General features: G+C 47.5%; 6 protein-coding genes across 6 annotated transcripts; 4 read left to right on the top strand and 2 right to left on the bottom strand.

Moving 5' to 3' along the window:
* Positions 1 to 53: 53 nt before the first annotated feature.
* DFL_006756 (uncharacterized protein) lies at positions 54 to 2,320 on the bottom strand (the record flags this gene model as incomplete). Its single annotated transcript, XM_067636234.1, has 5 exons — positions 54 to 356; positions 436 to 1,364; positions 1,433 to 1,653; positions 1,742 to 1,841; positions 2,161 to 2,320. 5 exons carry the CDS (start codon positions 2,318 to 2,320, stop codon positions 54 to 56), a joined length of 1,713 nt encoding a protein of 570 aa, XP_067487872.1.
* Positions 2,321 to 2,941: 621 nt separating this feature from the next.
* On the top strand, positions 2,942 to 4,339 carry DFL_006755 (uncharacterized protein; the record flags this gene model as incomplete). The annotated part of the gene is made up of 4 exons (XM_067636233.1): positions 2,942 to 3,192; positions 3,267 to 3,442; positions 3,637 to 4,205; positions 4,292 to 4,339. 4 exons carry the CDS (start codon positions 2,942 to 2,944, stop codon positions 4,337 to 4,339), a joined length of 1,044 nt encoding a protein of 347 aa, XP_067487871.1.
* A 444-nt stretch (positions 4,340 to 4,783) lies between these two features.
* DFL_006754 (uncharacterized protein) lies at positions 4,784 to 8,711 on the bottom strand (the record flags this gene model as incomplete). Its single annotated transcript, XM_067636232.1, has 4 exons — positions 4,784 to 5,003; positions 5,066 to 7,568; positions 7,630 to 7,852; positions 7,917 to 8,711. The coding sequence occupies 4 exons, from the start codon at positions 8,709 to 8,711 to the stop codon at positions 4,784 to 4,786; spliced, it is 3,741 nt and encodes a 1,246-aa protein (XP_067487870.1).
* Positions 8,712 to 10,309: 1,598 nt separating this feature from the next.
* On the top strand, positions 10,310 to 11,408 carry DFL_006753 (uncharacterized protein; the record flags this gene model as incomplete). The annotated part of the gene is made up of 3 exons (XM_067636231.1): positions 10,310 to 10,554; positions 10,663 to 11,127; positions 11,189 to 11,408. The coding sequence occupies 3 exons, from the start codon at positions 10,310 to 10,312 to the stop codon at positions 11,406 to 11,408; spliced, it is 930 nt and encodes a 309-aa protein (XP_067487869.1).
* Positions 11,409 to 12,368: 960 nt separating this feature from the next.
* Positions 12,369 to 14,196, top strand: DFL_006752 (uncharacterized protein; the record flags this gene model as incomplete). Its single annotated transcript, XM_067636230.1, has 3 exons — positions 12,369 to 12,617; positions 12,685 to 13,828; positions 13,892 to 14,196. 3 exons carry the CDS (start codon positions 12,369 to 12,371, stop codon positions 14,194 to 14,196), a joined length of 1,698 nt encoding a protein of 565 aa, XP_067487868.1.
* Positions 14,197 to 16,608: 2,412 nt separating this feature from the next.
* DFL_006751 (uncharacterized protein) lies at positions 16,609 to 19,580 on the top strand (the record flags this gene model as incomplete). The annotated part of the gene is made up of 5 exons (XM_067636229.1): positions 16,609 to 17,230; positions 17,299 to 18,141; positions 18,195 to 18,440; positions 18,490 to 18,974; positions 19,032 to 19,580. The coding sequence occupies 5 exons, from the start codon at positions 16,609 to 16,611 to the stop codon at positions 19,578 to 19,580; spliced, it is 2,745 nt and encodes a 914-aa protein (XP_067487867.1).
* Positions 19,581 to 20,005: the final 425 nt, after the last annotated feature.

Raw genomic sequence — 20,005 nt, 5'->3', positions numbered from 1 at the left:
TTTGCCTTTCGCAACCATAAGATACAATAATAGCATAGAGCACGATCGATCGTCTAAACCCCGGTCATAGCCTCATCCGGAAGCTCCTCTACAAGTCCAACCTTAATACCTCTCCTCCAAGCTACATCTTGCTTCTTGAAAACGTCCCCGACTGGTGCATCCAGCCAACTCTGTGGGACGCCAACGAAGCTTCCATTTTTATTGCTGACCCATCTAATCATCTTTGGAGGCTCGGTAGGCTCCGGTGTTCCTGCTTCGGCGACCTCATCTGCCGCGTTCTCATCTTCTAACTGCTTCTGACTGCGACGGTTAACCTTTGTAGCCTGACGTTTAAGAAGTTTGTTGATTGTTTCCATCTAAATCCGAAAAGCATTGTTAATCATGGGAAGATGATATGTAGGAAGTACCTGGGTAGTAGCAAAATCATATTCTTACCTTCTCTTCCTCCCTGCGCTGCTCGCTTTGATTCTTCCTCCTTCTCGCCATCTCAGCACGGCGGCTAGCCTGCTCGGCAGCAGTCAAAGGGGCCGCCTTCTTTGTAGTCCCAAAGTCATCTGGAAGCTCCATCAAATCGGCTGCGTAAACCGAATCGAATTTCCCTAATTGTCTTCTCGTTAATCCTTTGAGATTAGGTGTATCAGGTCGGCTAATATCTGGCGTAGCCATCATCGAGTCATCCATTTCTTCGTCTTCTTCGTCATCAATGGCATCCCCTTCCGCATCCTCATCCTCCTCATCCTCCTCATCTTCATCGTCGTCCTCTTCATCATCACTCTCCGGTTCTACGATTTTTGGAACTGGCACAGATCTAGGGATGGCTTTCGCAGTCGGGGCTCGAACAACAATGGTGTCTTCATCCAGTTCTCCCTCTGCATCCTCGTCTTCACTAGCAACTGCTAATTTCCCACGAACTGTACCAGGAACAACCAATGGCACCTCTTCATCAATGTCCATGCCATCATCTGTCTCGCCAGGTGCATCTTCATCCGAAAATACCGCTTTAGCAGCTCGCCTAGCCGGCATCTGTCGTGTTCCTGCCCCACGAGAAGGTCGCTTAGGTGCAGGCTCGGATTCTTCCTCCTCCTCCTCCTCCTCCTCTTCTTCTTCTTCTTCTTCCTCGGACTCTTGGCTAGCTTCTACGTCATCGTCGTCAGCTATATCGATATTCGAATCATCGTCCTCGCTGTCGCTAGATGGCAATCGTCGCCTACTCCTGGTATTCGTGGAAGAAGCCGTCGCAGCATTTCGGGTAGGTTGTGAACGGCCAGATGTGCGAGATGGTTGTGATCTTGTATTCGTTGCTGCAGATGTACGGGTACTTCGACCGGCTGGGATGCTCCTAACATTCGATGAAGTTTTGGCCACTATCTCGATAAAGTTCGCGATCAGCATAGGCTCTGCGGAATTCGAGAGAGTGGTAAAGCGAACTTACAGCCTGGTTTGAGATTCTCCACTGAAGCGGTCCTGGTATGGGAACGGGTAGGAGGCTGAGAGACGGCGCTATCGTCTCTATCTTCCTTCCTGACGCTGGACCTCGTACCCCGCGAATGCTGGGTTTGAAGGGTCGGAGCAGCAGAAGGTTGAGATGAAGCCGCTGCAATGCGACGCGAGGAGCGACGGTCTGCCATAGCTAGTGGGTAATCGATGCTGAAGCTGTTCAATTTGGAGTTAGCAGCGGTAAGATTTGGAAGGTTCCCAGGCAAGGGTGGTTGATGAAAGGGAGAGGGTGTTGGGGGCTTACTCTTCGAAGTGCCTTTTTGATGGTACGCGAGGCCGAGCAACGGGTTCTGAGGGAGGTACCGAGGGGTAAACTTGAGGTTTATACGCGCGCGTGTCGGAGACTAATATCCGTGAAAGCAGATGGTGATGTAACAGTTAGCCGCAAAAGAATGGTTTCATAAAGCACCCACCACCGTCGCAATGGGCAAAAAATAAAGTTGCTCTACGTTAGAGGTTACGTCCCCCAAGGCAAACTGGCACACAATGCAAGGCATGAATTCCTTGGTGTCATCAACCATGAATGGAGCTAGCGGCCTATAACCTAACGACAAGAACCGGTATGACATCCGAAGGGTATTATGCCATGACCATTGGCAAATATAGAGGATTTAACATGAATAAAGAAAAGAAAAAAAAGAAATAGAAATAGAAATAGCTTACCTCGCTCCAAGCACCTCTTCAAGACCCAATCATACGCTTGATCCTTGTCCAAGGGTAGGAAGTATTCCGAATTATCACGCCGACCCACGCGATCGCGATGAATACCCTCGTCGACGAAGCTAGGAGTGGAGGCGACGGGAAAGACCAGCAAGCTTGTCATATTGAAGAGGAAAAAAAGAGAAGAGAGATTAAAAAAGAAAAGAGCAGAGCGGGTATCACAAGGGTCTGTGCAGCCGTGTGTGCCAATTATACCGACCCAGACGAGAACCGGCGTGGGCAAAAAAGGTTGGCCAAAAAACCCAACTAGGCGAATGGGCGATAATGACGAGAAGAGTTCTTCGACAGCGGTGTAGCTATACCAAGCAGTGCAGTGTCCTGTGTGCGTGGGAAGGAACGCGCGAATGAGATGTGGAAAGGAGATGCCGTTCCGATGTCTTAGCCGGGCTTGGCTACCGTTGGCTGCAGGAGCTAGCAAGATATCACAGTTCCCAACACGGTTTACGAATCCTGAACCCTTGATGTTCTGGGTCTTGGGGGCGAAATTTCACGTTATGGAGGCGGGGTTTGGGGATTGAAGTTGTGGATGACTTCCGAGATATAAATACATTATACGAAGTATCCGCGTTGGGAATGAGAAGAGCTAGTTAGGGGAGGGCTTTACCTTTTCACGGAACTCTCCAATCCTAAAGAGGAAATCTTTAACGTCTTCTGTCGACTTGCTCAACACACGCCCGCCACCCCCATACACTCAGCATCTCTAGACCAATCCATCATATAATTAATGTCGTCCCCACCGTTAGGCGATATCCCATTTGAGGAGATAGACGATAAACCGGTTGAAGCAGAACATAAAGACCCTGGCTTCCACAAAATCCACAGTTCCATTGGAGATCAACTGAATCGCCTATTCCACGGTGCCAGATACCCGGACGGCCAGGTCATCGACTTCCTCCACGTTACCCCACAAACAGCTCAGCAAGTAGTCAACTGGTATAAGCGTAAACTCTATTGTTTTCAACTATATCGTTTGAGGTACTCCACCTCCATATTATGTACTAAATCCATATAACTATGCTTACGGAGACCCATTGTGCACATATATATAGACTGACATACAATCCCAAACACTATGTCATCCAATTCAAAGCATCTCACCCAGCAGGTGAAGCCCTAACTAAAGCTTTCACATCTGGTCTCATGTCCTGGTTTTGGAACTACTTTAGGGACATCGGCGAGATTTCCAGGTTCCTCAGCAAGAAGTTTCGAATATTACCCTACTGCCGTAAGTCTCCACTCTTAATCTCTTCCCACTTTGGTAAAATGGAAATCTACCGTACATATGGAATTGGCTAGGCTCTCGAGCACCATCCTTAGAGGGCACACCCTTTTCCTTGATTGTCGATGTCTAAAATAAAGACTACATATTTAATTAAAATGAACAATCTCCGTTAATACTCTTCAATACTTCATCCGCAGCCTCCCCAACCATGTCCCCAGTACCCCCCAAAATACCTTTTCTAACCCCGGTACTTGCTGTCCACCCTGACCACGAAGCCTATGATATCGACTTCCCACCTATCATAATAGACTACACTTTCTCACCAACAGACTCATCTTCCGAACTCTTCCGTCACTGGCACGACCTCTACCGTTCCCGTGACCTCTGGTTCTCCCACAGCAAAGCAAAAACCCAAGTCGTAATCCTCGCCGTATTCCACCCTGCCGCCGCCGACGACAACGAAGAAGAACCCAACCAAAATATGGTCAATAATAATAACAACAGAATCCGAATCCACGGAAGAATGGACGTCTGGCGCTACGATAAACACTGGAAAACTGGACGTCTAACCGACGAAATTGTATTATTCCCACCGCCCTCGACTACAACCCTCCACGAAGAACAAATAACCTTCTCATTGGAAGAAATATTCGGTAGATCCTGTGATTTTAGGTTTGAGGAGTCGGGGATTCAGGAGGATATGACATTTGTTTTGGATGTTGAAAAATTGAGGGAAGAGATGAAGGCGTATCGGTGGGATACCTCTGTAAGTTTATGGCTGCTTTTTACAAGGAACCTTTGGTTTTCTTTAAGTTTACCTTGTGGTAGCTAATTGATATTTTCTTAATATAGCCGTCGAACGAAGATGACCGGGCAAGATACCTAGACATGTTTTCGTAATAAAGGGTTTCGTATTAAGGATATTAATCTCGAAAATTTCGAGAACAGGCAACGATCCAAGAGCTGCTGTGTATACAGGAATATGAAATACCCACAAAACTATCCCCCAAGAGAAAATGGCCAAGATGAAGTAGTATATACATGAAAATAGATAATTATCATCCGAAATTAAAATCCCGAAAAAGAATTTCAAACTCCAGCGTCACAAAATCCGCTAGCGTGGCGTCCAAAAGAATATCATGATGACCCTGACCCTCCAATGAAATGATATGTGGAAAAAAAAAAACGAGGGAAAAATAATGAAGGAAAAAAACGCCATGCCATATCTAACCTTTTTGTTTCTATACAAGTGCAAAACTCATGCATCATAGCCTCGTTAATAATCAAAGGGGCAGCATTAGAACTCAGACATTGCACTCATAGCCCATTCATCGGGGTCAATCATTACAACTGCACTCCGCTCTTCTCCGCTAGAATCATCTCCTTCTTCCTGCGTTTCTTGTGCTTCTGCTGAGTCTCCAAATGACTCTTCTTCAGCTCGTCAATCGCAATTAACATGCCTGAATCCTCGAGTGGGAGATATTGCAACGCAATACGTTCAATCTTGACCACATGTGACTTGAGCAGTTGTAAATCGGACTCATCCTGCGCCTTGTGTCGTTTCCTATCATTCAAATTAGCAAGTTATCCCTGAAAATAGTGAGAAAGGTGAGAGAGGGAACATACAAAGCCTCAAAAGCCTTGAGCTGCTTCTCTAACACAGCAACCCTCTCGCTAGCGGCTGCAACTGTGGCAGCAGCCCGCGCCTCCTCGACCTTCATCTGCATTTCCAACTTCTTCAACTCATTCTCCGCCGCGTTAACCTGTTTCTCCGCATAGTCCTTTGTCTCGACCAACATGCCTTCGAGATGTTCAATCTTCTCTTCGGCAGCGGTCTTAACGACATCCAGCGCGTTCGTCAATTCGTTTATCCTTGACTCAGCTGCCTGTTTCAGTGCCTCTGGGATTCGATTCAGCTCCTCGATTTCTTGCTCAAGCGAGGAGATTCTGTCTTCGGCTTCGGTCGCGATGTCCACAGTATGAACTTTGGCTTCCTCGAGGTCTTTTGACAAGGCTTCAATTTCGAGGTCCGCTTCTTCGATAACTTTTTCCAAGTGTGCGTTCACTTCGGCGAGCTGGCGTTCTAGTTCCTCAACCTTCTCCGCTTCTTCCTCTCCAGCGACAGCCGCCTCGTGGTTCTTCATCTTCTCCTCCATATTTTTTGTTAGAGCTTTCAGCGTATCTAGTTCCTTTTCTGCAGATTCTTTCTTAGACTCCAGGTCGGTGAGCTTCTCTAACTCCTTCTCCAAATCCCCGATCTTCTTCTTCGCCCCCTCGATGGCCAACCCACTAACTTCATCAGCCTCCTTCATCTTTTCTATAGTTTCATTTAATGCTTTCATAACCTCGTTACGCCCCTCAACCTCCACCACCATCTCTGCCAGCCGTCCGGAAACCTTCTTCAGTTCCGCTTGGCTCTCCTCATCTTTCCTCTTCCACGCGTCCGCCTCCTTTTGATGCAATAAAGCTTCTTGCTCCTTTATCCTCAATACATCCTCCAATCTCTGCTTCGTGCTCTCGAGCTCAAGACGCCTCTCCTGCCGGGAATCGTCATCTTTCTTCTTATCGGAAACTAACTGTTCGTACCGTTTGCGAAGGATATCGGCTTCTTCTCGAGCCCGAGTCAACTCCGGAGTTTTGTCAGTTTTGAGGAGGGTGCGCAACTGTTCACGAAGAAGTTTTAATTCGCCTTCTTTTTTAGATTTCTCTTTTTCGACGGTAAGTTTCGAGAGTTCGAGGTCTAATATTTGGGTGCGAAGGGTGGCGATTTCCTGGTCTGCAGTTTCGAGTTTCTTTCGGAGTTCATCCACATCTTCGGTCGGAATCTGCGGTTCTTCCTCTTCCTTCTGCCCATCCTCCTTGTCCTTCTCCCTTCCTTTCTCCTCGTCCTTCTCCTTATCCGGGTTTTCGATTAGGAGCTTCAATGCATGTACTTCCATATCTGCCTTCTCCAACTTCTCCCGAAGCACCTCCTTTTCCTTCTTCAATTCCTCCAGCTGGACCTTCAGATCCTTTATCTCCGAATCATCTTTAATGATAGAGACAGAGTCAACCTCTTCCAGCTGCTTCTTCAAATCTTCAATCCCCTTATTAATCCTCGTTATTTCCTGCTTATCCGCAACACCTTGCTTCAAAGCCCCCTCCAACTGCTCAAACATCGCATCCAAATCATGCTGCCTCGTCAAAAGCTCTTCCTGGTCCAGTTCATGTTGTTCAAGTAGATCCTCAACTTGGTGTCTCAACTCTGCGGCCTCAGCCTTGAGATGATTGTATTCCTCTTCACGGGACTTGGCCTGCTCGATGATACCAATGAACTTCTCGTAGGTGGCTTCAAGATCCGCTCGTTTCGTCTTGAGGTCTTCTTCCTCCGCCCGCCTATCCGCGATCATATCCGATAATTCCTGTCGTAATTCAGCTATATCCCTCGCATCTGCCGACTCCTCCTCCGTCTGAACCCCGGAATCTCGAATATTAGATGTAGGACTCGGAGTTCGCCTCTGCTTCGTCGGAGATGGAGTCTTCCTCGGCGACATGGGTCCAGGTATTCTTTTCGGCGAGATAGATCCGACGGTCGAAGCCCTGCGTACCCCGGCGTCCGGTAGATCGTCGAACATCTCCGGAGGAATCATATCTCCGAATTCCTCATCATCGACCCCGTCAAGTCCAAACGCCCCTTCCTCGAGAACGGTTTGTAACCCTTCGGGACTCATCCTGCTTTCATTTATTTGTCTTTCGAAAATCTCGAGTTGGCTTTGCATCTCCCAGACGCTGACGTTGAGTTCTTCTTCCGTTTCCTTCAATTTCTCTTCCAACCCAACTCGCTTTCCTCTTTCGAGAATGGTGTCCTTGAGAGAATCCGATACGGCGGTTTCGAGACGTCTGCAGCGGTCGTTGAGTTGGTCGATGTTTTGGTTAGCAAGGGAACGTTCGGATTCGCGGGCGGCGGATTGTTCTGTGAATTTGGTGAGTAGCTGGGAGATAAGGTCTTCGTAGTGTGTTTGTATTTTTTCGTAGCCTATTTCGTGGGGTTCTTCTTTTGCTGAAGAGGTCACAGAGGGGTCCGGGCTAGGGATTGGGGCGGGGTGGTATGGTGATAGGTCTTGGTTTTTAGAAAGCTGGTCGATTTTCTCTATAAATCATGTTAGATAGTTGTAATACTTCGTAGCCTGCGGTTATACGTAACGTAATACCTTTGAGAACCTCGTTTTCTTTCTGCAGGGCAATTATCTCCACCTTGTGTTTAACGGTTTCCTGTAATTCCTGGGAGAGGGATAAATTCTCTTCCTGGAGCTCATGCAGCTGGCGCTCGAGACGGTTTGTAGCGTCATGATGTTCGAGGAGGAAGCCACGGAGGACGGAGATTCGCTCTAGAAGTTCTTGCTGGGACGATTTTTCGAGCTCGTGAAGACGATTCTATAGGACAATTAGCGTATATTAGCGTGGCGATAGCGAGAGAAATTTTCTCACGGTACCATACCTTGTAAAAATTGAGCAAATCCTGTGTCATCAATGGCTCCGGATCGCCAACTATCGCTACCGGCGGTTGTTGCTCCATGTTTGTATCATCAGTTTGTACTCCCTCGGACTGCGCACCAAGTTCTTCGTCTCTTTGTTTGAAGGTGGTATTTGTAGGCGAGATGTTGGGTGTGGTGAAAGCGCCCCCAATGGGTTTTACGTTGTAGGTATCCACTTTTGCGCCACCGTCCAAGGCCGACGAAGGACGAGTCGGCGTGGTAGGTGTATTTCCTGCGACAGGAGTAGTAGAGGTGCTAGATGGTGGGATAAAGTAGCGCGAGAGAGGGATTAAGCCAGGGAATTCTTTGAGTTTTCGACGACCTGAGCCCGATCCGACAGCTGATAAAAGGGAAAGAGTGGCGTAAGAGGTTGTAGTGTGCTGCGATGTTGGGGATTCGTCCGGATTGTTAGATGTGGTTGTGGTGGTGTTAGCGTTAATATTGCCAGGACTGGGGTTATTATTGTTGTTGTTATTTGTGGTGATACGCAGGGGGGACTGGCGATGAGGGATGCGACGCTTTGATGGCGAATGCAACAGCACAAGCGACTGCTGAGGAGGAGTCGATGGCGGGATGAGGTCGATGAGGTCGGGATTCTCGTGACCTTCCGCAGGAGCAGAGGTAGGAGTAGAGGCAGGAGGAGAGGCGGGGGCAGAAGTACCTGTACCAGCGACGGCAGCGGGAGAGGATAGGGAGCGGGAGTGGGAGTACTTCTGCGGGAGGCCTTGGTGGTTATTCACTCGCCAGATAGCAGCCATGGTTGCTTGTCCGCCCGCTTGCCTGCTGCTTAACTATGGCTTGCCTGCTGCTTGCTTTGTTTCTTGCTTGCTCTTCTGGAACGACGCGCCGAAATTAACAGTCTTCTCGAGGTGGGCGCATGATCCTTTTTTTTCGCATCCTGGTTTCTTCTGATTCCAGCCGACAGAGAAGGTGGTTTAGTTCGGGTTCAGGTGGAGGAGTGCAGGAAGTCTGCATGCAATTTTACCCGAAACGGTAGTCAAATTGCTTTTAATATCTTGCAGCGACGCGATTAGTTCGCGGATGAGGTGGGCATGCAGGGGCATTTCGTGTTTAATGAGAAAAAAAAAACTCATATCTTTCGACCAGTTGCATCTGGATATGCAGCAGCTGTAAGACAGCTCCAGCTAGTAGCTGTCCTTTTATTCTAGAAAGGGGGTTTGATCGAGAGTGTAACGCCGATCATATGCATGCACCTGATCGAGGTCTGCGGCGGGTGTGCCATGGCGCACGTTTTTGTGACTGGTAAATTTACATTTGACTTAGTATGGTATTTAACATCGGTGATACTGACACCGGCGGGGGAAGATTACATTTCGGAGTGCCGATAACGTTTTTAAGATATATTTCTTGGTGTTTGAAGCCGCATTTAATATCAGAGTGGGGGTCAGTATTGTGGCGAACTACCCATTCTTGGTTTGATACTGAGATCTACTGGTTTAAATACTTCAGGGATCACAATTGGCGAGCTCCATGTGAGTTTAGAATTTAAAGTTGTGCGCTGAGAATTCGAGGTTGGCCGGTTGCAAATCAGGTCCGGAGCCAAGTTAATTTCAAACCACAGACAAGGTGTTCTTTACGTAACTTCAGACGCCGCCTTACGGTTATAAAATAGCTAGACCATGATATCATCAAGTTTAAACTGTCACAATACACATGGTGGCACATAGACATTAACCTCAAGAGCCCTTCGATGCGATAGACACAAGGGCAAGCGAAATCCAGTCGGGTAATATATGCTGCAAAAACCAGTATTCTACGCCAATCTGGAATATCAGTCATTCCCAAGAACACCAAAGTACCTGCAGGCTCCACCCCGCAAAACATGCCATTTTATATGTTTACAACTGTAACGTATCAGTATTTAGCCACCGAGTATCCGAGTATTTTCTCGTTTAAAATTTGCTAGTCTCCCTCGCAACCGATAACCGAAAAAACAATATTTCGGCTTTGTTCAGGTTGTCGTTCGCCTAATCCCGCCTAGAATGGAGAGTCTTCGCGCAGGCGGGTGTATCGATCGGATATCGGCCTCCTCGGCGGGAGACAGAACAGGTAATTATCGAAGTCTTCAAGGTCAATATTGTTGTAATGGAGTCAGTATAATTTTGCTTGGGATATGATATTAGCAATGAATGTATGCAAATTTGCTACTCTATCGTTTGAGCAATGTCTATATAAACTCTAGAAAACCCACATTTATTTTATAGATTCAGTTATGCACTCAAGCCACTTCTAGGAAGCAATAGTCTCTCACTATTTTCTCCCATTGCCTCAGGCTATCTTTTTCAACTTAGTCACTCCTTTATATTTCGTTGAAGCCTTTGAATCATCTATCAGAATGCGTTTACCAATCGCATACGCCCTCGCGGCCTTCCAAATCCCAGTAGCACTGTCCCACGTCCTCGTCACGAATGCTTTCGGAAACGCTGACCGCTCAGCCAAAACCTACGGCATCGGTCTCCTCGAAGGCACAAACCGCGCAAATGGTGCCCGTATCAATAACCAACGAGACGTCACCGTCTTCAGCGACCCAACGATGGCACCGAACGGATCAGGCCAGGCCAAAAAAGCAGGCAACAAATGGTATTGCAAAAAATGTCCAATTTACGATCAAGAATGCGCAAAATGTAAAGGCGTAGCAGATTGTAAAAAATGCTTCCTCGCATACGATCCGAATTGCTCTGCATGTAGGAAGAGAAATCTTCCCGGTTGCGGGAGAACGTATTATGTTGGTTCGGCGAAGTATTATATCAAGGATAGTCCTGAGTTGAAAGGCACGGATTCACGCTTTCCAAATTATAATACCGCGAGGCTTAACACTACTTCATGGATCGAGTGGATGGTTGATCGGAATCTCGTTGCGAAAGCTACGGCAGGTGGTTGGCTCAACGTGACTATGTCGCAACAGAACACGGACGGAGGCGGGCCGTACATGTGTGAACTTGATGAATCTGGCACCGGGGAAAGTTTTACACCATTGGAAATAGTCGGCCAGGATTGTGCCGGACGGTACGGTGCCAATCTCTGTAAGAACCAAGACTGGTACGTTGGCGCCATATTACCAAAAGATTTGGACTGCAAGGGAACAACAATTGGAGAGAAGAAGACAGATGTATTGAGGAGAATTTGTATATTAAGATGCAAGAATGACGCCCCGTAAGTTATCCATTTCTTCATTCTCGTCGCATTATAGTAGACTGATTTGGCGTACCTATAGAAATGGTCCCTTTGGAGGTTGCATACCGTTTCAGCAAGTGGATGGTCCTGGAGCGAAGTTCCCACCGTTGGGGAAACAGAACTTTTGCAAGAATGGGTTTTGGCCGGGGTCTCCATACTCTGACAAGTTTATTCGGTTTTTGGCTGGTAACTATAATATTAAACAGGCCGATATGGATTACCTGGTTAAGGAAGCTGGTGCGAAGAGGACGGGTAAGTAGGAATTGGAAAACTAAGCCCAATCGCCCAACCGCAACGAGGTTACGGCGTTACCATATTTTCTCTTGTAGCGTTTCAAGCTTGGTATTCTATAAACGCATATAGTCTCGTACCCAGAAACACATACATGTAACTATGATAGATTTATCGAAATTTACGATACCAAGATATATGGATATTTGAAGTTGGGAGTTATAAGTTTGAGTTGGGAGTTATAAGTTTGAGTTGACCGTGTTGGATTTCGGCTTCGTTGTGTTGCGCCCCAACAGGCTTCATAACATCCCGTGATCCTGCTTCCTGCTATTTAAACAAGCCGCCCTCATGTAAATAATTCTGCATCGACAATGATCGACATCGACACTTCACAACTTCAAAAAGGGATTCACGATAGCTTCAACTATCGACCTCCCAATTTGCCTCTTTCGCTTTGACAACTTGTTCCCTTCCAGGAACAACACGTTGCTTTCGGATTCGAAATATCGAAATTTCCAATGCTGCCTGGCTGCTCTTTTATTTTATTAATTAATTTAATCATTTTTTCTTCATTTTATTTTATTTTTAAATTCATCTATTGTCAAAACCGAATACGATTTCGGGCGTTTTTACCACTTGGAATTTAAGCAAAATAGATCTCCAATATTCTAATTTCCGGCCAACTTTCATCAAATTTCGATGCTAATAGTATTTATAGTTGTGTCGATATCATGAATTCGTATGATTCATAAGCTTGGCACTAACTCTTTGTAGAATGGCATACATGTCTGCCCTGGCCTGGCTTGGTTCGCGGCTTCAAAAGAGCCTGCCCATAAATTTACAAAATGTTTCAGATCTGATAGAGATGGATATATTATGCACGTTCTCATGCACGATTTTTCACTTTTGTCTGATTGGTATTCTTCTCTCTTTCTTTAATAACAAAAATTATTTTTGTCGGATCGATTTTCTTTCGTTATACCAAGAACATGACGACCGATTCATTACAATCCGACGTTGCGAATTCCAGACCGGAATCGAACTTTCCAATGGACGAAAAGGGTCCTAAAACAAATAAAATTACAACTGATGAAGACGTTAACGATGAAGTTAATCTGGATCAAAAGCCGGCAGAGTTGTCGATTCATGATGGTGATGATGAATATCCCCAGGGGATGAAGCGGTTCATTATCGTTCTGGCTCTTATCCTTGCGATCTTTCTTGCGTCTTTGGATATGGTATTTATAAAATTATCCCTTTCGGGCCGATTTCATATGCAATTGTAGCTGACACTCTTTCCACTAGACAATCGTCGCCACCGCCATCCCTAGAATCACCGACGAATTCCACGGTCTCGACAAAGTATCCTGGTACGGCTCTGCCTTCTTCATGACAAACGGTGGATTCCAATCATCATGGGGTAAAGCCTACAAATACTTCCCTCTCAAAACCATTTTCCTCGCTTGTATCATCGTCTTCGAAATCGGAAGCCTCGTTTGCGCTGTTGCACAGAATTCCACAACGCTCATTGTAGGCCGTGCGGTTACCGGACTCGGTGCCGCGGGTATCGGTACCGGAGCATATACTATCATTGCTTTTATCGCCGAACCTGCGAAGAGGGCTATGTATACGGGGTTTGTGGGGATGTCTTTCGGGTTTGCGTCGGTTATCGGTCCTTTAATAGGTGGTGCGTTTACGGATCATGTCTCGTGGAGGTGGTGCTTTTATATCAACTTGCCGATTGGTGGGCTGTCTGCTTTGATGGTTCTCTTTTTCTTCCGTGCGCCTAGCGGTGCGAAGCCAGTTCCGGCTACGCTGAAAGAGAAGATTTTGCAAATGGACTTCGTTGGGGCTTTCATGATCATGGGGGCGATTACGGCTTACATGCTGGCGCTACAATACGGAGGGCAAACCAAACCATGGAACAGTAGTGTCGTTATCGGGCTGCTTGTGGGATTCGTCCTGATATTTGTGGCTTTCGGCATCTGGGAGTTCTATCAGGATGAACGAGCGATGGTTGTCCCTCGGTTGATCAAGCAGCGTGCGATCCTAGTCAGCTGTCTTTTCACATTCTCCTTCGTCGGGTCTTACTATTTGGTCATCTATTACCTACCGATTTATTTCCAGAGTGTTCACGATGCGAGTCCGACCGTGTCAGGTGTGCGGAACCTACCCCTGATTATTGCGGTCACGGTATCTATGATTCTTTCCGGTATCTTCGTTAGTAAGACTGGAATAGCGAATCCGATCAAGGCAGTCGGTGCTGTGATTGCGATCGTTGCATCCGGTCTGCTATATACCCTTGATATTGATACTTCGGCTGGGAAATGGATCGGGTATCAGATACTCGGTGGGGTCGGCTGGGGCATCGCCTTCCAGTTGCCAATTATCGTTGGTCAAGCATATTCTGATCCCACGGATGTATCATCGGTGACTGCTATGGTGCTGCGTAAGTTTTTGATATCCCGTTTGGATCTATGTATAAAAATGCTAATATTTTATACAACCACAGTATTCCAATGTGTCGGTGGCAGCTTCTTCGTAGCAGCTGGTCAATCCGCTTTCGTCAACAGGCTTCTGGCAAATCTGCCACAGACACCTGATATCGATCCTATGCTTGTGGTTGCCACGGGTGCGACTGAGATTCGACATGCTTTTCCTGCACAGTATGTTCCGGATATTGTGGCGGCGTATATGGCGGGGATTAAAGTGTCGTTGGCTATTCCGATTGGAGCGGCGGGTATTGGGTTGATTGTATCGCTTTTTGGGAAGTGGAATCGGATTCATACTGTGGGTGCGCCTGCTGCTGCTGCGTGAGAGCGGTTGGATGGGGTGTTACATTCGATTGTATAATATTTTGGGGGTAGATGTATTTTTAATTAGATGGAGTATAATTCTTTTTTCTTTTCAGTATATTGACTATAGATTTTGGAAGACCAAATGAACACGGGAAGCTTAAGGTCCCGAGATTGATTCATTCCCAAGACTTCATATACAAATGCGACAAGACGAACGGGTTGGTCTTCGAGATCGAGTGCCCATGTGCGTCCGTGTGGGGTTGGATCATTAAGGTACGATTTACAATGATTCATGTCTATACAAAACATCAAAAGGTTCAAGCTTCCGCAAATATCTACGGAATACTAGCTCTAGAGCATAGCGTTATACCCCCTCTCTCGTTGCGGGTAAATATTCCGTTTCTGCCTTCCATCTCCATACACCACTCCATCTTTCACTGGTAGTCCATCTGTTGTGTTATGCCCCTGCGACTGTTCCTGTGTCGAGCGTGCACGTGTCCATCCAAGTCGTTTCCGTACTCGTTTACTACTCGCTCCAACCCCCCAGAAGAACTAAAACAACCCCTGCTATAGCACCAACCACTATCCCTGCGATTGCCTTCGTCGGCAGTCCTTGACCTGGTGTTCCCGTGGATGCTTCTGGCGGATTTGTGTTTGTAGACCCCGTACTTATTGAAGCTGCAGCGGCGGTGGCGAGGGTGGACTGGTATTTGCTGGCACAGACTCAACCGATGAAATCTTAGCACCATCGATCGTACTCCGAGCTTCCGTAAAGACAGATAGAGCACTTAACGAATATAATAAATAACGTTAACGTAGATGCCAATATTAATTACAATCCAAGCACCATCAAAACCGTAACCGCCACCGCAAGTACCACCACCGTCACAACCACCCCTTCCCCCCTCCTCTTCCTGATCCAGACGAAACACCCGTCTGAGGCACAACCGTGACAGTAACCGTCCTCTCAACAGTACTAACAGAAAAAACCCACCTGTCTCCTTCGCCCCCCCTTCCCCTCTAGAAACAACACTAGCACAATATCCTTCATAAGCACCTGTAGCTTTACTAACACCGACTCTATAATCTCCCGGTGAATCTTTAAATTTTGAGCCAACGCAGCTGCTGATGTAGTTTATGACACCAGCAGGATTCGAAGGCGCCTGAGTAGATGTTCGGTTGGGTGCAGGAGGCTATGGCGTCGGAACGGAAGTTGCCTGAGTAGGGTTGCCAGAAGCAGAGTTGGGCGCAGGAGCGGAGGGCTAACCAGGAGGGCCGATTGTTTGGGGGGGCGTCGGTTAGTTAGGGGGGCTTAGGAAGAGGAGGAGGAGGATAGGAGGGTTTGTGGTATCATTATTAATATACTGTGGATATCGATACCGACTAGTACACCATAAATATCATAGTCTACTGTTATAATAGAGTATATTAATATTGCTTTCAATCTAGCTATCGAAGCTGGCGTAGATATAAAAAAAGGAGTGAACAGAAACCCAGCTGGATTTCAAATGAAAGAATGCTGAATATTAATCTGACAAAAATTTAAAAAGAGAAACGAATCTCGAAACGATACGAAACAAACCAAGGCTCTTATAGAAGAAAAAAGCTTTCCTTCCATATCCTTGAATTATTCCTGAATGCATGCAAGTTAGAACGCCGTTCAGCCTCACAGACGGTGGAAAATCCAGCAGCCCTGTCGTGGATATAAATCGCGGGATTATAGAATGGCACGGCCAACGCGGGGAACTGTTGGATTTTGATTCGTTGGTTGCCGCTGTCACGCGCTGTGGCTGGTTCTATATCTGCTTCGATTTTGGAATATCGATGGCTCGATAGACAGGGCTGAATGTTGAAATCATTTATATAGAGCATGCCTGTATCGCATTTGACTGTTCATAATTCTCTGCGTACGGATCCGGAAGCATCCTCTATCGTGAAATTTCCTCAATTTCCTCCATTCGTGGCTATTTCTACATACATTTCCAAGCTCATGTCCGTCAGCGGTACTATCATTTTGCTTACCTCGAAAAAGGACCTGATAGAACATTCGGTGGCAATATCCCAACATGCCCATCCGTCTGTGAAGTAATTAGTAATTGCCATGGGGCGTGTCAGGATCGGAATGGAAGCGGAATCTCGTCTCGAATGGGTCGCCAGGAACTGCACCGCTTGAGCTCCCCAACGCAACCAAACCAGACCAAACCGAACACCAAACCAGCCCGCCCGTTTCAGCCCGCAGACATTCACCAGAACATAACATCTGCACCACAATGGACCCCTTCCCGCTCTCGGACTTCTCATAACCTCCGTCCGGACGCCTGATTCCAGTCCGAACCGTGCCATCGCCGTATTCCGTCCATCTTTCGACAGTATCCTCCCGTTCGAACGCCTTCAATCCGCCATCTATACGGCTATATACCCCCCGCCACCGATGTCCTCGAATATCCGAGTCTTCGTCTCGTTCGGCGACAAAGCCGCCGTCTTTGCCGGCGAGGACATCGAATGCACCATCACCTTCCGAAACATCGCTCCCGCCCCGGGTTCACACCGTACCACCTCTTCTCGTGCTGTAAACGGCAGCATAGCGGAGCATCCTGACTCTAAAAACCCGTACAATGAACGACGTAGTAAACAACCACCCTTGTCTCTCGCTGCTGCCGAGAAGTCCTCCGGGTCGTCTTCGCGGAAACAAAGGCCTGGGAGTATTTCTACTGCCAATGCGAGGAAGCACCGGCCCAGCTTGTCGTTGTCTACCCCGGCGAGTGCACGACGGGTGGCGCAGGGTACACCGTTAGGATCGCCAGCGGCTAGTACGGTTCGTCCGATGACAGCGACGACGCAGGGTAGTGGTGCTATAGAGTCAGCGTTGGGGAGTGCTGGGCATAAGCATAAACGGTCGATATCGATTGTGTCGATTGGGTCGGATGCTGGTGGTGATGTACAAGCCAGGACTCCCGGGAGAAGGTCGACACCTCATTCGAGGAGTACGAGTTTAAGTTACAATCCGAAAAGGAGTCCAATGGTTGGCGGTTTTGGAGCTGCACCGCAGTCGGGTAGGTCCTTTAAAGGCTTTGATTGCCATTTGCCTGCCGGTAGATCTGTGAATACTGATAGAGCGTAGCTACCCTGCCCAGGAGGCACGATAGAACCCAGACACCGACCCACCATATTGAAGAATCTCTCACATCGTTCTCCGTTACATCTCCCCGCCGAAATCCGAGTCCCAGACACGTCGCCAACGGGTCTTTAAACCGGTCCTTCAAGTTTCCTCCCAGCGCGAACGCCGCGAAGACGCCTCCGTTGTCTGCGAATGACCCTCCGAGACCGGGTGCGACAAAATCGGACTCGCCCTACGCATCGGACCTCCTCCTTCCTGGCGTGGCCAACATTGAACTCGTCAGTCCGGCTGAGGAGTCCAACAATTCCACCTCAGAATTCGAGCACGTTCCACCCAGCAAGGTTATCAACTCTCAAATTATGAGTGACAATAACACACCCCGCTCCAGTATCGATTTCTACTCGTTACCGAATAGCACCACGGATACCCTACTATCGGATTTTGATACTCAGCTCAACCAGCGGTTACTAATGCGTCAGGGCAGCCATAGTCGGAGATCTAGTTTGCTCTCCGGGAATACCACGACACGGGCGCCTGAGGTGCTGATGATGGGATATGCGCAAGTGCAGGGTAGTTTCATGTTGGACGGATCGCTAGTGCAGACGGGGTCGTTCGAAGAAGTCAAACGGAAAGGAATAGTGGGAGGGCAGATGGGCGGTGGGGTGGTGGGAATCGAGACTAGGAAAAACCAAAGCGGATTGTTTGGAGGTCTCGGATGGGGGAATCTATCGAATGGGTTTCAAAATGGTATCACAAACGGCATCACTAGTGGAATTACAAGCGGGCTGGGGAGTTTAATTACTGGAGGGAATGTCAGCTCTATCGCCGAGATGAAGAATATTGCGAGTATGTCTGGTTTTTCTGGATGGTTGAGGATTAGGATGCTAATGATTGGGTAGATTCGAGATCAATACCGATACTTTCCACACCACAATCGATTCTATTCGTGGACTTGAAGCTTGCCCCCGGCGAAAGCAAGTCTTACACTTACACTTTCACATTACCGAAGCAGTTGCCGCCGACGCACAAGGGTAAGGCTATTAAGGTGGTCTACAACATTGTGATCGGGACGCAGAGACCTGGGAAGGGTGTCCAGCATCCAAAAGTGATCGAGGTGCCCTTCCGGGTGTTCCCACATGTTAATGGTGAGTTCCCTCTTGTTGATATCGATGAGCCTGATCTAATATATTTTAGCCGGCGGTGGCCTCCACACATACGACCTTCTCAACCCAATCATCTTGCTCAAGGACGAGGCGAAAGTCAAGGCTATCGATGAGAACAAACCAAACACAGCCACGGCGACACCCAAGAAACTCAGGAAATCCAATAAGCCTGAATCTTCGCTCGATGACTTTCTTCAATATGCCGAAAAGTTGTTGCATACCGAGACTCAAACCAATGGTGCTTATTCGCCGGGCGGCCAAACCGGCATACTATCTCCTTCAATTACGATATCCCGTCGAAACTCGTTTGCGATCCCCGAACAACCTACGGCAAAAGAAGCGATAGATTTTGCAGTTACAAAGCTACAGGGGCAGCAAGGAGCATCACAGATTTTTGGAATCACGAGAAATGGAAAGCAAGTCGCAAACCTATCGCTTGCGCGACCAGCATATAAACTTGGCGAAGCGATAATTGCAGTGATCGACTTCTCAAACGCCCAGATCCCTTGCTATCATGTATGTCTTGATTTACACCAATTTTACTTTCATCACCCTAACATTCTTCGAAACTAGGTCAACGCCACCCTCGAAACTCATGAAACTGTTACCCAATCTCTCGCCTTAAGATCCAGCTCTTCACTCTACCGCGTAACCCGCAAAGTCCACGCCCAACACACCGAAACCTGTCTCTTCTCCAAACGCATAACCTTCTCCCCGACAATCCCCCAATCAGGCACACCGGAATTCTCAACTTCAGGTGTATCACTCAAATGGAGTTTGAGGGTGGAATTCATCGCCGCGCACAGTTTTAGTAATTCAACGCACAGTAGGCAGCATAGTACCGCTGCCGGAGCGACCTCACCGGCAGCACACGTTAATGAAATGGGAGAAGTTGTGCCGGCGACGCCCGGGCAACAAGATGGGTATTTTCCGTATTATGGGTATAGAGAGGGTGTTTTGATGGAGAGGACACAGAAAGATGAGAGGGGACAGCTGTTTGCGGCGGTGAGGGATGTATGGTGTGATGGGTTTGATTGTAGCATTCCGGTGAGGGTTTATGCTAATGATGTCGGAGGACCAGGAGGCGGCGGTGGTGGTGTGCATGGGGGGTTTGTGGTGTAGAGGTATACTCGACCACCTGTTGGATTATGGCTATTTGGTAGATTTTTGTCCTTTTGATTTGGGAAATTAGCACATAGAAGGTTTGAAATGGGACTTGCTTTTTGTATAGCTAAAATACCATTTCTTTTCTGCTGTCCCTCTCTTTGAACTTCACTTTCTGGTACATACTTTTTTTTTTTTTAAATGTTTATGCTTCTGTGAAGGGTTACCAAAATGTTCTTAATATTTGGATTGAGATTTGCGTGGGCACAGCTGGTAGGAATCACCCTGAACTACTTGGGTAGATAGTCTAGGGGGTATGATAAGGAGGGTTTTAGGGTTACGGCGTTAGGATTGAGGCTTGAGCTGCTATTACATGTCTACTTTGTATGTATAGCTGAGTAGGGGGTAGTTGCCCGCCAGACCGGGAGTAGCCATAGCTTAAT

This window comes from Arthrobotrys flagrans, assembly GCF_004000055.1.
Source record: "Arthrobotrys flagrans strain CBS H-5679 chromosome Unknown unitig_8, whole genome shotgun sequence".
Lineage (NCBI taxonomy): Eukaryota > Fungi > Ascomycota > Orbiliomycetes > Orbiliales > Orbiliaceae > Arthrobotrys > Arthrobotrys flagrans.
Note: the sequence above shows the minus strand (reverse complement) of the source record. Positions and strands in the feature narration are given on the sequence as shown.